The 15,159-nt window shown below is 55.0% G+C and overlaps 1 protein-coding gene across 2 annotated transcripts in view; it reads left to right on the forward strand.

The window, feature by feature from the left end:
• EPHB2 (EPH receptor B2) overlaps positions 1 to 15,159 on the forward strand; it is a 183,431-nt gene that overhangs the window by 60,059 nt on the left and 108,213 nt on the right. For both annotated transcript variants that reach the window (XM_044237400.1, XM_044237399.1), the window contains exons 2-3: positions 2,518 to 2,582; positions 5,723 to 6,407. In XM_044237400.1, coding sequence (XP_044093335.1) covers positions 2,518 to 2,582; positions 5,723 to 6,407 — 750 coding nt within the window. The remainder of the gene's footprint in view (positions 1 to 2,517; positions 2,583 to 5,722; positions 6,408 to 15,159) is intronic.

Below are 15,159 nucleotides of genomic sequence, written 5' to 3' on the forward strand. Positions count from 1 at the left end.
CAGTTGGGGACTATGGAGCACCCCCAAGGCTGAGGTCCCTGGGAGCCTGGAGCTTGAGCACCAGCCTTTAGTCCATGACTTTCGGCCAGTCATTTGCCCTCTCTGGGCCTGAGCTTCCATCCTTCAATGAAGTTGTCAGCTCACAGCCCCTCCTCTGGGCCGTGGAATCCTCTAGTGCTTGGCCTCTGGGTCAGCCCAAGAATCCAGCCAAGGGGTGGGGCCACCTGCTTGGCAGGCTTGCCTCCCCCACCCGAGCCCTTTCTAGTCCCAAGCAGAGTCTTCTCTCCCTTGTTCCACACGGCTCCCAGCAGCTGTTCCTCAGGCCCAGGCAGAGAGCCCGGCTTGGCGCGTCTCTGGCTGAGGCCGATGAGAGAAAACAGGTTAAAAGTTCAGCCCTTGTTCTCTCCAGGAAGAAAAATCTGTAGCATTCGGAGTGTGAAAAGGAACCCTTTTTTCAGCTCCAAAGCAGCACAATAGAACTTCCCTCCAATTTGCCATCAAAAAGACGCCCTTGGCACTGGACTCCACCGTCCCTGGCACCCCTCCTCCCCCCTTACCAGCGCCCCCCACCCCCCAGCAAAGGGACACAGTGACCACAGACATAAGCCGCAGGCGGTCATGGGGACATTGCTGTTTCCTCTGTTGTCAACTCATGGGTCTGACTGGGGTCACTTCTGGCTGAATGCGTCCTCCCATCCACGCTGCTCCTGCCCTAGTTCAAGACCTTGTTGCTCCCATTTTGACCTTCACAGCGGCCTGGGCACGGTGCACCCTGCCCCTACTGTTCTCACCCAAATTCATCCAGCCCAGGCCATCCAATTAAGTATCTAAAAGTTTAAAGGGTCAGAGGCAGGAGACCCGCCCCTCCCAGTCTGCCACCAACTCCTATGGGATCTTTAGGAAGTCTCTCCCTCTCTCTGTGCCTCAGCTGCCTAATCTCCAAAATGAAGCCGTGGGGCTGGGCCAGGAACAGCATCTCCCATGGTGGGGGTTCGTTTCCTGGCTCAGCGACCAGGAGCATCTGTGGCCACAGAGTGCAGGGATTGATTGGTGAGGTCTGCCGGGGCGCAGAAGTGGGGGCACAGCAGCAAGCAGACTTCACCTATGCCTGCTGGGCTAGATGGTGTAGAAGGTCCAGCTGTGACCTTCTGTGTTTCTCTGCCTCCTCTCTCTTGGCTATTTGTAGTCACGCCTTATCACCACTACTAGATTGCGAACAACTAGGGTCTCACTCTTCACTGTTTTCTCTCTCAGGGTCCCCAGTGTATCCGGGTCTATTTGTTGAATGAATGCTTGAAAGGGGCCAATTAAATCTGTTCAATGCAGTTCAGCTCCAGAAGTGTTTTGAATTCCCTATGGCAGCAAAGGGGAAGTGGGAAGGGGCCCTGGGCCATGTCTGGGATGAATGAGGCGCTCTCCGGCCCTGGGGGTCTTCTTCACCATAGGTTGTGCAGCTCCTTCCTTCCAGCTACTGAGTTGGGGGAGGGGCAAGCCCCCCCAGCCCCCCAGGGCTGGTTCAGAAGTTCATCTGAATTTCCTCAATGCCCCCCCGCCCCAGGGGGCAGGTGACAGACTAGAGTAACTTTCGACAGTGCTCACCCTCAACACCACCGCCCCCACTCCTAGGGCCCTATCCTAGGAGCAGTTGACTTCACCTTCTGGGAGGGCGCCCCAGTGTGGGGACACTATGGAGGACTCCAGGTGCCTGGAGAAAGGGGGAAGGTGTCCCTGATAGGAAGTTTGGGCCAGAGAGCCAAGGTGGGGTAACTGATGGGGCTCAGCTGGGACCAAAGAGAGGCCTTTCCAAGGGCCACATTCTAGTTTTTGAGAATTAGATGCAGGCAAAACAGCAGACAGACACCCTAAGTCTGATGTAAACTTTCCAGGGCTGCCTGGTGGGCTCTCTGAAGCCCCCCCCCCCCCCAGCAGAGTCCAGGTTAAGACCCTTCTCCACCAGCAAGGGAGGGAAGTGTCAGTAGACATGATAGGCGGTGAGGAGACAGGACCATGGGCAGAAGGGCTGGAGCTGGGCTTCAAGGGGGTGGAGCCTGGAGGGGGGTAGAATCAGATGATTGGCTGGAACGTGGGAGTGGGTGGGATCATGGAGTGGGAGACCTATAGAGGGAGGGTAGTCTGCTGCAGTACAGCGAGATGATTGATTGATGCGATGGAAGTAGGTGGCGCTCTGTAAAGGAGACCCTTGAGGGGTGGGGGTCTTGGGGTAATTGACAGCACTTGGTCGGTGGACAGCAGTGACTCTTTTCTTTTTTTTTTTTTTTTTTTTTTTAAATTCTTGGGTATTTTTTTTTTTAAAGATTTTATTTATTTATTTGACAGGCAGAGATCACAAGTAGGCAGAGAGGCAGGCAGAGAGCGAGGAAGAAGCAGGCTCCCTGCTGAGCAGAGAGCCCGATGTGGGGCTCGATCCCAGGACCCTGGGATCATGACCTGAGCTGAAGGCAGCGGCTTTAACCCACTGAGCCACCCAGGCACCCAACTCTTTGCTTTTCTTTACAGAAACGTTGATGGACTCCACCACAGCAACCGCGGAGCTGGGCTGGATCGTGCATCCACCATCAGGGGTGAGTCGGTGGTCCCCACACCCTGCCCGGTCCCTCGGAGGACCTCGGGTTCTGCTGCAGGGCCTGGATGCCCCCTAAATTCCAGCCCCTTTCCCTCCTTCAGGGCCCAGGGCTGTCCTTTCATTGCCTCCTGGTCCCCTACTATCGGTGGAGTGCCGGTTACCATGACAACATGCTGGCAGCTTGCAGCCTTTATCCCTTGGCATCCTCAGGGTGAGGCTGAGAAGTAGGAACCTGCGCTGTCCCCATTTTACAGATGAGGAAAGTGAGCTGTCATTTTCTGAGCACCCACTGTGTCACATACTGTATCAAAGAAGCACCTTTATACACATCCAATCCAATCATATGGGGAAGAAACACCTCCATTTTACAGGTAAGGAAACTGAGGCTCAGAGACTCGTAGCTTCCTGACAGGGGTGTTATACCTAGTTAGTGATGGGGGTCTAGTTTGTATCCAAGGCTCTGACCCCCTTTCTTGGCCCCCTTTCTGGGTCTCCATAACACGAGGCTCCCCTTCCCCGAGCTCTTATCATCACACTTCCGTGAGCCCATACTTCCCTGGGACCAGTGATCTGAGCCCAGGTAGGCTGTGAGTCCCTCAGGAGAAGAGGAGGCACAATCTGAGATTCCTCTTTCTTCCAGCACCAACTTACATGCAGGCTGTGGGGCCAGATGTGCCTGAAATTCTGTCCCAATTCTGCCACTCAGCAGCCACGTGATTTGGGGCCAGGTGCTTAACCTGTCTGAGCTTCAGTTTCCTCATCTATAAAATGATGGTGATCATGTCCTCTGCACTGGACCGCTGTGAGGTTTTCCCGCACGGTGTCTAGCACAGTGCCTGGCAGAGGGCGCCCCGCCCATGCTGAGTAGCTGTAGTTGTACCACCATCATATCATCATCGTCACGGTCATCAGTTTTTATAGCATTCCCTCCTCATCTCCCTGGGCTCCCCTCTCCCCCCATCCCTTCCCTTCCTCCCATCCCAGCTCCTCCCACTCAGTAGCTGCCCCAAGGAGCTGCATTTCCCCCCCAACCAAACCGCCCTCACCTCCCCAGCCCAGACCTGTGCTCTCAATAGGCAGGGCCCTAGGGTCAGGCCTCTTTCTGGGGCTCTTTCTTGTCACCAGTTTTCCATCTGTGAAGGCGGCCGGGCCCGCAGCCCCACCCCAGCAGGAATGAGGCCAGGCTGGGCTGCAGGGCCCCCGGACGCAATTATTTGGGGTGTTTAGGCTGCAGGGCCTCCGCATGTTAATTAGAGAGAGGGGAGAAAGGCAGAGTGCTCTAATTAAGTGCTCTAATTAAGTTCTGAAGAAGAGCAGTGGTTGTAACAAGGGGCTGACTTTGTCACATGGTGCCACCCAAAAAAAAAAAAAAAAAAAAAAAAAGGCAATGTAGGGAGCTTCAGAGCCGCCATGGATGTGGAGGCTGGGCCAGCAGGCTCCAGCACAGCCTTCCCTACGGGCGCTGGCCTCTCCCAACACCAGCCCTCCCCAAGCCGGCAGCCACTGCACGCCTCGCACAGACTTGGCCCAGATATCTGAGGAAGGCAGCAGAACCAACAGCACCCACTCGAGGGTCACAGCTCTGCCGCTACTGGCCTCACCACCGCCACCCATGGTCCCATTTGGCAGTCGGGCAAATAGAGGCTCAGCGAAGGGAAGTGACTTGCCCAAGGCCATGCATTGAGTTAGGAGAGCTGGGACAAAACCCAGGACTCCTGGGTTACCTGTGGGTCGTTGTGTTTCGAGGCAGCGTGCACAAGCACGGGAACGGGTCTAGGTCTATGTGACCTGGGTCAAGCGGCCTCACTTCCCTGGTCTCTACTCGCTCACCTGTAGAATGGAGATGATGATACATCATGCATGATAATCATGACAAAGAACTGAGGTCCCCCTCCAGCGCCCACCCAGGCCAGCATGAGTGGGAGGGGGTGATCTGCTGTTTCAGCTCTTTTGGGAAAGCCAGCCCAGTACCAAAGGGGATGCAGGAGAAGGGGGGGGGGCTACTCTCAGCAAGCTCTCAGCCCCACTGGGGAGACCAGGCTGAGAGGCCCAAGGGTGCCGGGCCCTCGCCCAGGCTGGTGGTCCCCAAAGGCCCACCAGAGAATCGGCAGATGCAAACTCTGCAGCCAGAGAGAGCCTGCTCCAAGAGGCTCCAGAAGGATGGACAGAGAAGACAAGAGGGTACTCGAGGAGGGTACAGAATTGTGAACAAAAGCTCAGCATGTGCGTGAGCTTGGCTTGTGCGGGTCTGTGAGGAGATACCATGGGGTCGGGGCCCTTCATTCCAGCCTTCCATGGCCCTGCCCAGCCCCCTTCTGCAGCAATGGGGCTCAGGAACTTTCAGCTGCATGTGTGAGAGACAGGCTGGGGCCCAGGGAGAGTGCCAAGGCACCTGCCATAGGCCCGAAGGGTGGAAAGTCTCTCTCCAGGTCCCCTAACCACTTTAGTGGTATCATAACCACATAAGGCCCCAACAGACTGCCTGTCTTCCCCATCGTGGGGTAAGGGCTCTTCTTCTGTCAGACTGGGAATCCCCTGAGGCAAGGACTGTCTCCCTGATCAGAATAGGAGCTCCCAGTAGGCAGATGTTCTGACTCCCCCATCAGACCAGCACTCCTCAAGCACAAAGCTATGTCTGCTCTCAGGAGAGGGAATTCCCTCAGGGTGGGCCTCTCCCTTTTCTCCCTTCCAGGTGGGCGTCTCCCACGAGCCGGGGGCCATGTCCCCTTTATCACCGGGGGAGGGGTTGAGGGTCACATCTCCCGTATTAATCAGGGGAAAACCAAGAACAGTGTGTGTGCCCTTCCCATCAGATAGGCATGTCTCCCTCTGCTCACAGACTGGGGAACTCCTCAGGGCCAAGGCCATGTCTCTCCCTCCCCTCAGGACCTCTCTGATGATAGGAATCAAGTCTCCGTCATCCGAGTAGAACATACCTAGGACAGAGTCTGTGCCTCCCCCATCCAGTTGGGGAATTGGGTGTTAGTTAGTTAGTTAGACTAGGAGGCCCCCAGTGGTGAGAGTCCTACTGCCCCCTGTCGGACTGAAAGGATTCCCTGAGACCGGATCTGTGTCTCCCCTCTAGACAGACAGGGCTGAGCCCCCTCCCCCACCACCTGACTAGCATTTCACCCACAGTGGGAAGAAGTGAGCGGCTACGATGAGAACATGAACACGATCCGCACGTACCAGGTGTGCAATGTGTTTGAGTCGAGCCAGAACAACTGGCTACGGACCAAGTTCATCCGGCGCCGCGGCGCCCACCGCATCCACGTGGAGATGAAGTTCTCGGTGCGTGACTGCAGCAGCATCCCCAGCGTGCCCGGCTCCTGCAAGGAGACCTTCAACCTCTATTACTACGAGGCCGACTTCGACTCGGCCACCAAGACCTTCCCCAACTGGATGGAGAATCCGTGGGTGAAGGTGGACACCATTGCGGCCGACGAGAGCTTCTCGCAGGTGGACCTGGGCGGCCGGGTCATGAAGATCAACACCGAGGTGCGGAGCTTCGGGCCCGTGTCCCGCAGCGGCTTCTACCTGGCCTTCCAGGACTACGGCGGCTGCATGTCCCTCATCGCGGTGCGCGTCTTCTACCGCAAGTGTCCCCGCGTCATCCAGAACGGCGCTGTCTTCCAAGAGACCCTGTCGGGGGCCGAGAGCACCTCGCTGGTGGCCGCCCGGGGCAGTTGCATCGCCAACGCCGAGGAGGTGGATGTGCCCATCAAGCTCTACTGTAACGGGGACGGCGAGTGGCTGGTGCCCATCGGACGCTGCATGTGCAAAGCGGGCTTCGAGGCGGCGGAGAACGGCACGGTCTGCAGAGGTGAGGGCTGCGGCGGGGCAGGCACCCCTGCAGGGGTGTAGAGTTGCAGCTGGCTGCAGACATGGGCTGTTGGGGATGCTCAGGCTGGCCAGGGCAGTGGCCTGGAGCTGACTGGGAGGCCCTCTCTGGCCGGGCTTCCCCAATCCGCAGTCGATATTCCGTTTCTTAGAAGGAAGCGTTTGAAGGGTGCTTCTAGAATGGCGGCAGGTGTATGTCCCACGGGGAGCATGCAAGGTGATTTTCATAGGTGTGGGGATAAATGGTTCTCATTTTTTTTTTTATTGTTTTGTGTTTTTAAAGATCTCATTTATTTATTTGGCACAGAGAGAGAGGGAGAGAGAGAGCACAGGCTGGGGAAGCAGCACAGGGAGAGGCAGAGGGAGAAGCAGACTCTCCTCCGCCACCCTGCCCCGGTGAGCAGGGAGCCCGATGCGGGACTGGATCCCTGGACCCCAAGATCATGACCTGAGCTGAAGGCAGACGCTTAGCCGACTGAGCCACCCAGGCGCCCCTAAACATTTCTCATTTTAATTCTTACGTGAATATTAACAACAGCAAGCCATGCTGTATGTCTTCATTTGCAAAAGTGATGTCATTTCATTGTGAAGGAAATAAGGCCCAGTAAAGAATGGGGGTAAGTTAACATTTATTGGGCTTCGGCTGTGTCTGTCAGTACAGGCCAGGCTCGACGGAAGTGACCAAACAGTCAAAAGTTCATTTCTCACTCACGGCTGCCTGTCCATCGGGGGTCAGCTGGGGAGTCCCCGCTCAGGGAGCCAAGCGGGATGGAGCAGCCGTCATTTGGAATTTGGGGACTGTGAGGACAGAGAGAAGGTGTGTGAAGTGGATGGCATGCTGGGTCCTGAGCTCTGCCGGTGGTGGCACGCACACCGCTCCGCTCCTCTGCACGCTTCAGTGGCCGGGGCAAGTCACACATTTCCTTCCGGTGCGAGGAAGGGGGGAGTGGGGAGGGGACACGCGGGTCTGCCGTGAGCCAGGCCTCCTGACCGCCAGTCATACTGTGTGCTGAGCACTTGTGTATTTAACTTACTACTCCTCTCAAGAAGACTGGGAGGGATGGGGTTATTTTACAGGAAGAAATCGAGGCTCAGAGAGTTAAGTAGGGGAGCCAGGGGTCTTATCCAGGTAGTGCAATTCCAAGCCCACCCCTCAGCCATCGTGCCACTTGGGGTGATTTAAGGAGAGGTCCCAAGGAAGCAATAGTGCAGGTGCTGTTGATTGGGGCAAACAATCGTGAAGGTGGTCAGCAAGCCTAAGAAGTGTGTAGGAGGGATTGCATGGTCGTAAGAAGGCTGTGAAGGTAGATAGACCTGGGTTCAAATCCCAGCCCTGCCTATTATTGGCTGTCTGTCCTGGGCTACGCCTGAAACCCTCTTTCTTAGGGCACTTGTGAAGACTCAACAATTCAAGACTGTAAAACGCATAGAATGGCTTGTGGGTATGCAGTAGGCGCTTAATACATGTTAACTAAATGGGATGCAATGTCTACAAAACCTGGCCTGGGGCGGGTACTCCACAATGTGAGCTGGGTGGTGATTTAAAGCTTACTTCTACCACCTCCTCTTGCTTTTCCTGTTGGGATCAGATCCTGGGGGTCCTCCAAATGCCAGGCTAAGGTTTGGACCCAATTCTGGGGTTCCTAAAGTGCCAGTCACTGGGTGGCCTCAGGTGGCTGCAGTGACCCTCCCTTTCATAAAATGCTGCTGCGTCCACCATCGCCATGGCTCCTCCCTCCGTGAGCTGAAGCAGCATTTTAGAGGTCCCTGGGCGGAAAAACAGGGGTGCCTGAGAGAGGAGCAGCGGCCCGTGCTCTCGAGAGATGGTGGGTGTCCGGACGGGGCACCCGTGGTTCTAGGATCAAGGGATGTGAGGAGGATTAATGAGAAGGATGACATGAACACGTGGGCTGGAAAGGAGGAAGGAGGCAATTCCGGCTTGTGGGGAGGTGATGGTCCTGGAAAAGAATCAGGGATGTTGGGTGAAAAGGCTGGTTTCTGGGGGAAGATAGCAGAGCTGGTTTTCTGTACTTGAGTGTGAAAATGGCACAGCCTTGGGAGGTGGCGGGCCATGGGGGGGGCACAGAATCAGTCCCTCCTTGCTCATTATTTATTCACTCATCAAACCTCACCCATGCCTGCTCTGTGTGAGACCTTGTGTGGATGGTCAGGGAAGAGAGAAGAACGCAACTGTGCCTCTGCCTTCTAGGAGCCACAGTCTAGCTGGGGAGACAGGCTAGACGTGAACAAGGGAGGGAGTGCCTTTGACTGGCTCTGACTGGAACCACCTGGGCTGGGGTGATTGGTGGAGGGAGATGGGGACCACCTGGGCTGGGGTGATTGGTGGAGGGAGATGGGGAGGGGACACAGAGGAGGTGACACTGGAGCTGAGTCCTGGGAGAGGGATATGTTGACTAGGTGGCCTGGGCCTTCCAGAGGAGGGATCTGCAAGGATCTGGGGACGTGAGCAGCGTGTTCCACTGGGGAGACTGGCACGGCGTCTGGTAGGGCCGTGGCTAAGGACTCGGGGAGCAAGGAAGGAAGAGGTGTTCTGGAAGGTGCCTAGAGGAAGAGGTACATTAGTTACCCATTGTTGCCCAGCAAGTCACCCCAAAGTGTCATAGCTGAAAACAACAAGCGTTTGTAACCTCACAGTGTCTGAGGGCCAGGGACCCAGGTGTGGCTCAGGCGGATGGCCCTGGTGCAAGGTCACTCCTGGGGCTTTGGTGTCCTCCGGCGGCCACGCGGGGGCAGGGTCTGCTTCCACATTCGCCCACACGATTGTGTGCGGGCTTCAGTCCCTCGTGGGGAGTCATGTGGGCAATGGCTTCCCAGAGCAAATGACCCAAGAGAGCTCGAGAGCGCACCCACGACAGAAACCTTCATCCTTTTATGACCTCGTCTCAAAAGTGGCATCTCATCACTTCTGCCATATTCTCTTTGTCAAAAGCTAGTCCCCCAGTTTTTCCCCGATTCAATTACATGGGCTGAGATTGCCAGGCCGGGGGCAGGGTGGGGGTGGGTCACTGGGGCTAGCAGAGCGGTCACCTGGCACAGGCAGGTCCTCCAAGGCTGAGCTTCTCCTTGCGAGTGGATCTGGCCCCCTCCTCCCCGAACCTCTGGCCTGACCGCCCCAAGCATCCACCCTGAGTGGGGGAAGGGGTCGTCAGCAGAATCTCTGGGAGAGTGGGGTTTGGGAAGATCCATTTGATATCAAAACAGAATTTGATAAGCAAAAATCCATTGCTTCGTTAATACAAATTGGAGATGATAAGGCTGGTTAAAGTCTGTTTGACAGATGGCAAGCTTGTGAGTCCTCATGGGAGTGGCACGGGCACCCCAGGGATGGGCAGGGTGGCTGAGGAAGTGCAGGGAGCTCCCAGTGCCCTGAGCATTTCCCAAAACTGTAGGCTCCCCCGAGGCAATGTGACCGGCTTCCTCCAGGGCCAACTGTGTGCAGGGCAGAGTGGGGAACGGAGGGGCCTGGAGAAGCCGGTCAACCACTCAGCAAGCGTGTATGAAGGACCCTCTCTGTGTGCCGTTGGCCTTCCGGCCAATACAGACCGTCCCAATTGACGATGGCTCGACTTACAGCCGTCCAACTTCTCGTTTTTCCACATTCCGAGGGTGCCGTGGCGATGCATATTCAGCAGAAACCCTTCTTTGGAGTTTGAGTTCTGATCTTTTCCTGGGCTGGTGATGGCTGGTCTGATTCTCTCCTTATGCTGGGCAGCTGGGGGTGGTAAACAGGCGATCCACATGCGTTCCTTCTGCGTCCACGTGACCAGTCTTTTTTCCAGTTCAGTACTGTGTCCGATCAATGGCATGAGATGTAACAGGCTTTGTGTTAGACGAGGTGGCTCAGCTGAGCAAGCTTTAGGTACACCAGGCTTAGCCCTGATGTTCGGGGGGTTAGGGAGGTTAAGTGAGCTTTCCACTTAAAATATTTTCAGCATACAGTGGGTTCATCAGGATGGAACCCCATGGTACGTCGAGGCAGATCTGTCTATCTTGAGTACGTTTATGAGCCATGCACATACCAGTGGTGAGGAACACAGGTTGGAATGAGAGGCATACTTTCCCTGCCCTTCCAGAATTTTTAGTCTGAGTCTCTGGGCAGAAGAACATGGAGGGGGAAAGTTAGTGAGCAGATGAATAAAATAGTTATAAGCTGTGATGAATGAAGGGGGGGGGTGGGGAGATGTAGCAGTAGAGATCAAAGGAAGACTCGTGTTAGCCAGAGGGGCCAGGGAAGGCTGCTTGGAAGAGGTGTCTTTGGAGCTGACCGTGGTGGCCCTGGGAAGGCTGGAGGAGAGCACCTGAGATGCAGGGTTCAGCTCACTGGTTCCCGGGTGAGCAGTAGACTGAGAGGATGGCCGAGTACGATCCTTCCAGAAATGAATTACAGCCAGTCACAGCATTTTGAGAATGTGAGAAGGAAGGCATCTTTTCTGACTGGAGGTCTAGGAAGGCTTCAAGGAGGAGGTGGCATTTGAATTAGGCCCTGAAGAGTGAGTAGGATTTGGATGGGTGAAGGGAGGGAGGTCATTGTAGATCGAGGAACCAACTGCATGAATAACGCCGTATGATAGTACTGGGTGTGTTTGGTGGGTATCTAGTGCCCGGGACGGGTGTCAGGGTATGACCCCTCCCTACTCATGCGTTTGTCCAGTTTTTATTGGGCACCTGGTCAGGACCTGCAGTGGCCATACAGCTGCCAGGTGAGGGACTCCGATGGGTGTCAGGGTATGACCCCTCCCTACTCATGGGTTTGTCCAGTTTTTATTGGGCACCTGGTCAGGACCTGCAGTGGCCATACAGCTGCCAGGTGAGGGACTCCGGGGACTTTCTTCAGAAGAGCTCTGGCCTCCTCTCCTCCAAAGTCCCCAGCCCCGTCATGGTCCCCACTGAGGTTTGTAGCCAGCAGATCTGCTGGGGGCGGGGCAGAGGGGCAGGGGGTTCTGGGCTCTGGAATTCCTTCCCTGCAGCAGCGGCTCCCCCCAAGCTCCCAAGTCTGTTTGCCTGACTCTTTCCAGATGTTCATGGGCTCGATGGGGAAGGTGCCTCTGCCTCAGTGTCTCCAAGTATGTCTCAGTCGCCCTATTTCTCTTGGTCTCTCCTTCCCTAGCTCAAGCCCCTACTCTGCCCCTGCCCATCAGATTCCCATTGTAACCCCTGTTGGGGGCCCTGCCCTCCTCTCTCCCAACAGCAGACCTGCATCTAAAACCGATCAGGAGGGAGCTCCACAGTGATCGTGATTGCTGCGTGCTGTCGGGGTGTAATGGGATTTTTAATATTTAGCTTGGACAGGGAGAGGGGCTGCGAGCCAGTGGGAAGGGATACGGGGCGGGGTGGGGGGCGGTTGCATGCACATGTTGATCCTCTGGCTCTAGCTTAGACTCTCAGTTCCCAGCTGCTGGACTTCTCACAGCCTCTCCCTCTCCTCCACCCTGCCCTGCCTGGCAGCCCCCAGCCCCGCTCTCCCCCCTCAGCTGTGGCCTCTCCTTGACCTTGGCCGTGGAGACCTGGTTTCAAACCCCAGCTTGGCCTAGCTGTGTGACCTTGGGCAAGCAACTGACCCCCTCCCAGCCTTTGTTTTCCCATCTGCAAAACAGGATAAACACAAAGGGCTGCCGTACAGAGTAAATGAGGAAATACCTAGAAAAGTGTTTCAAAAATACGAACAGGGACTTCTACCAACACTGTCTTCTGCTGTGAATGTTTGGGGTTTTTTCTGTTGTTGTTGGGTTTTTTTGTTTGTTTTGTTTTGTTTTGTTTTGGGGTTTTTGTTTGTTGTTTGTCTCTGATGAGCTTTTTACTTTGAGGAAAAACAAACTTTTTCTTATCACAAAAGCAGTGTAGGTTCGTTGTAGAATCTTTAGAAACTATTGAGAAGCAAAAGGAGGAAAGTAAAATCATTCAGAGAAGCCACTGTGAACAGGCTGGTGGAGATCCTTCTGGGTGTGTTCATACACATTGATTATGTTTAAAGAAAAAGTGAACTTCCTGCTAAAAATATGCAAGGGTTTTTGACTGATTAAAATGTTGTGGGCACTTTTGCATGTCATGTTAACGTCTCCAGCATCATTCTGGAAGGCTCTTGGAATTCCATAGGAAAGATGTGTCATAACTTATTTACCAAGCCTCTGTTGATCGACACATAGATTACTGGCCATTTTCCACTATCTTAACAAATGCCGGGGTGCACGTCATTGTCCCTGTATTTTTGTCCACTGTTATTGGTATTTGAATAGATATGTTTCCAGATGTGTAATCATGGGGTCAAAGGTATGTATGTTTTTTAGAGCTTTGACGCACAATGCCAAGTTACTCCCCAGAAAGGCATGGCCCGTGTACTCTCCTAGCAGCAGACGTTCTGAGTGCCTGTTTCCCCACAAGCAGGAGATATTCTGCCTGTCGCTTTATTTTCTGCTTTTCTCCCAGAATCCTGTGCTCCCTCAGCCAGGGTAGGGAGAGGCCCAGAGAGATGTCTCTGGGCCTTCAGGGTTGGATCCTGGGGACTGCTCGGGTGGCCTCCTTCCTACCATGCTCTCATCTCCAGCCTTTCCCATAGAGGTTGGACCCACGGCTCAGATGTATCTGGTGAGTCTGTGGGGTAGGGTGCGGTCAGTCTTGGGGTGAGGAGGAGGGAGGCCGCCAGCTGGCAGGGCCTGTGCTGGCTGGGGAAAGGGTGTGAGGGTTGGAATGCTGGGTGGGTGGGAAAAGAGGCCCAGACCCCCACACAGAAGTTCTGCTGCATCTCTTGAAGGGGAGGGGGTTGCTAACAAACTCCCCTCCAGAACCCCAGGCTCGGGCCAGGCCTGAGACCACACAGGCCAGCCTTTGGAGAAGGGATTGGGTGGGGAACCTGGCCAACCCTCTCAGATCATTCAGTTCTTGGCTCTTAAAAATGGAAGTGTCCCCTTCCCCCACTTTCCCTTCGCGTATGCTCTCCGAGCATCTTTGTGGACAACTATCCATCCCTCTGTCCCTACGCTGGTCTGCCTATCCAGCCAGACAGCCATCAGAGATTCACTAAACACCAGCTTCTGACTTTTTTTTTTTGCTTCCTAGGGGGGTCAGTGATGTCTTCATGGAGGACCAGGAGGCTAACATAGAAATATGCCAGGTGCTGTGCCAGGCATTGGGGTTTTTGGAAAGATCAGTCGTAGACCCTGCTCTCAAAGACCACCCAGTCTAGAGATGTCAACAGATACATGTGCAGATAGTAGAGGTGGAAACAAAGACCCCAACCCACCCAGGGGAGCACCAGCTCAGGGGAAGGCTTCTGGGAAGGGGAGCCTGTAAGTGGAAGCTGAGTGAGGAGCAGGAGTTAGCCAGGGGAGCGGGGAGCAGGTGCAAAGACCCAGAGGCAGGCAGAGTGCGTGTTCTTAAAAAGGGAGGGAGGGCTACTTCAGCCCAGTTTCCTCTTTAAGTCAACCAAGTGGAAGGATGTGGATATCAGGACATGGACGATGTGGTCTTCATATTCCCTCAGGGGTCTGGATAGGAAATAGTGAGCAATTTTGGCCCCTGATACTCATAACACCCCTCCTCCCCCCAAGAACCTTCTGTGCACCAGACTCTGGGCCAGATGCAGGGACTGCAGAGGTGATGAAGGCCCTTATTGCCCTCCGAGAGCTTCAAGTCAGGGGCGGGGGAGATGGCTCTCAATGTGTAACTGTAGCCTTGGAGCACTTAGGAGGGAGTCACAGTAAGACGGGGGAGGCTGCCTGGAGGAGAAACCATTTTCTCAGGATTCTGGAAAATGGAAGGAAACAAGGGCAGGGATTAGTCCAGAAAAAGATGATCAGAAATGATACAGACTTTTAACTCTGGTCTCTTGCTGAGCCTCAGACAAGATACAACCACCTGGGGGAGGGCGTGGGAGATGGGGAGAGGAGAAACGTTGGCTAAAGGACGAGGGTAGAGGGGCTGCCAGGCTTTTTAGTTCCATGCTATCCAAGGACTGAGTGAGGCAGAGGCTACAAGGAGTCCTAAGAGCCAGGAGTGAACAGTCTCTCCTCTGTGCCCGGCACTGTGTCCCATGCTACGCTCCATTGTCTTTTGGAATCTTTTGTTGATACGATTGGCTCCATTTTATAGATGATAAGACTGAGGTCCGGGGAAGTTCAGCCCGATGCCCAGGACCACACAGCCAGCAAGCAGCAGAGGCAGAGTGGGAACCTGGTTTTCTTCAACTGTTGAAACAACTGATTAACCAGAATGGGGAGAGGCCTGAATGTGCTCTGTTCTGCTCACCTCCCAGATTGCCGGGGGGCGGGGAGATGGGGGAAATGAAAGGTTTGACAAGTAACTGTGGGACGGACTCTTGCTCAGGACTGCGGGGCCACCCTGCTGGGGCAAACTGGAGGGTTTCAGGGTGCAAGAGGGAGGCTTGTGGCTGGGCCTTGAAGGACAAGTTGCTTTCCTATGGAGATGCTGGGCACAGTGGAATGTGGTCCCAGGGCAAAGGCTCAGGGGTGGAGAAGAAGCCCCGGGGGGTGTCTTCTCCTGCTCAGGGGAAGAAGACCTTCAGGAGGGAGACGCACCCACCCGTGGCTAACCTCTGGCCAGACAGAAGAGCCTGTCCACCCCCACACGGCCTTTACCAAGCGCTCACCTTCTATCTCTAACTGCATGCTAACCTTATCGAATGCCCCATCAGAGTGAGAAGCAGACTGAGACCAACGGTCACACTCCTTGGAGGGACAGGCAGGTGTGCACTCTCGTGC

The sequence above is a fragment of the Neovison vison genome, chromosome 2 (assembly GCF_020171115.1).
Source record: "Neovison vison isolate M4711 chromosome 2, ASM_NN_V1, whole genome shotgun sequence".
NCBI classification, from domain to species: domain Eukaryota; kingdom Metazoa; phylum Chordata; class Mammalia; order Carnivora; family Mustelidae; genus Neogale; species Neogale vison.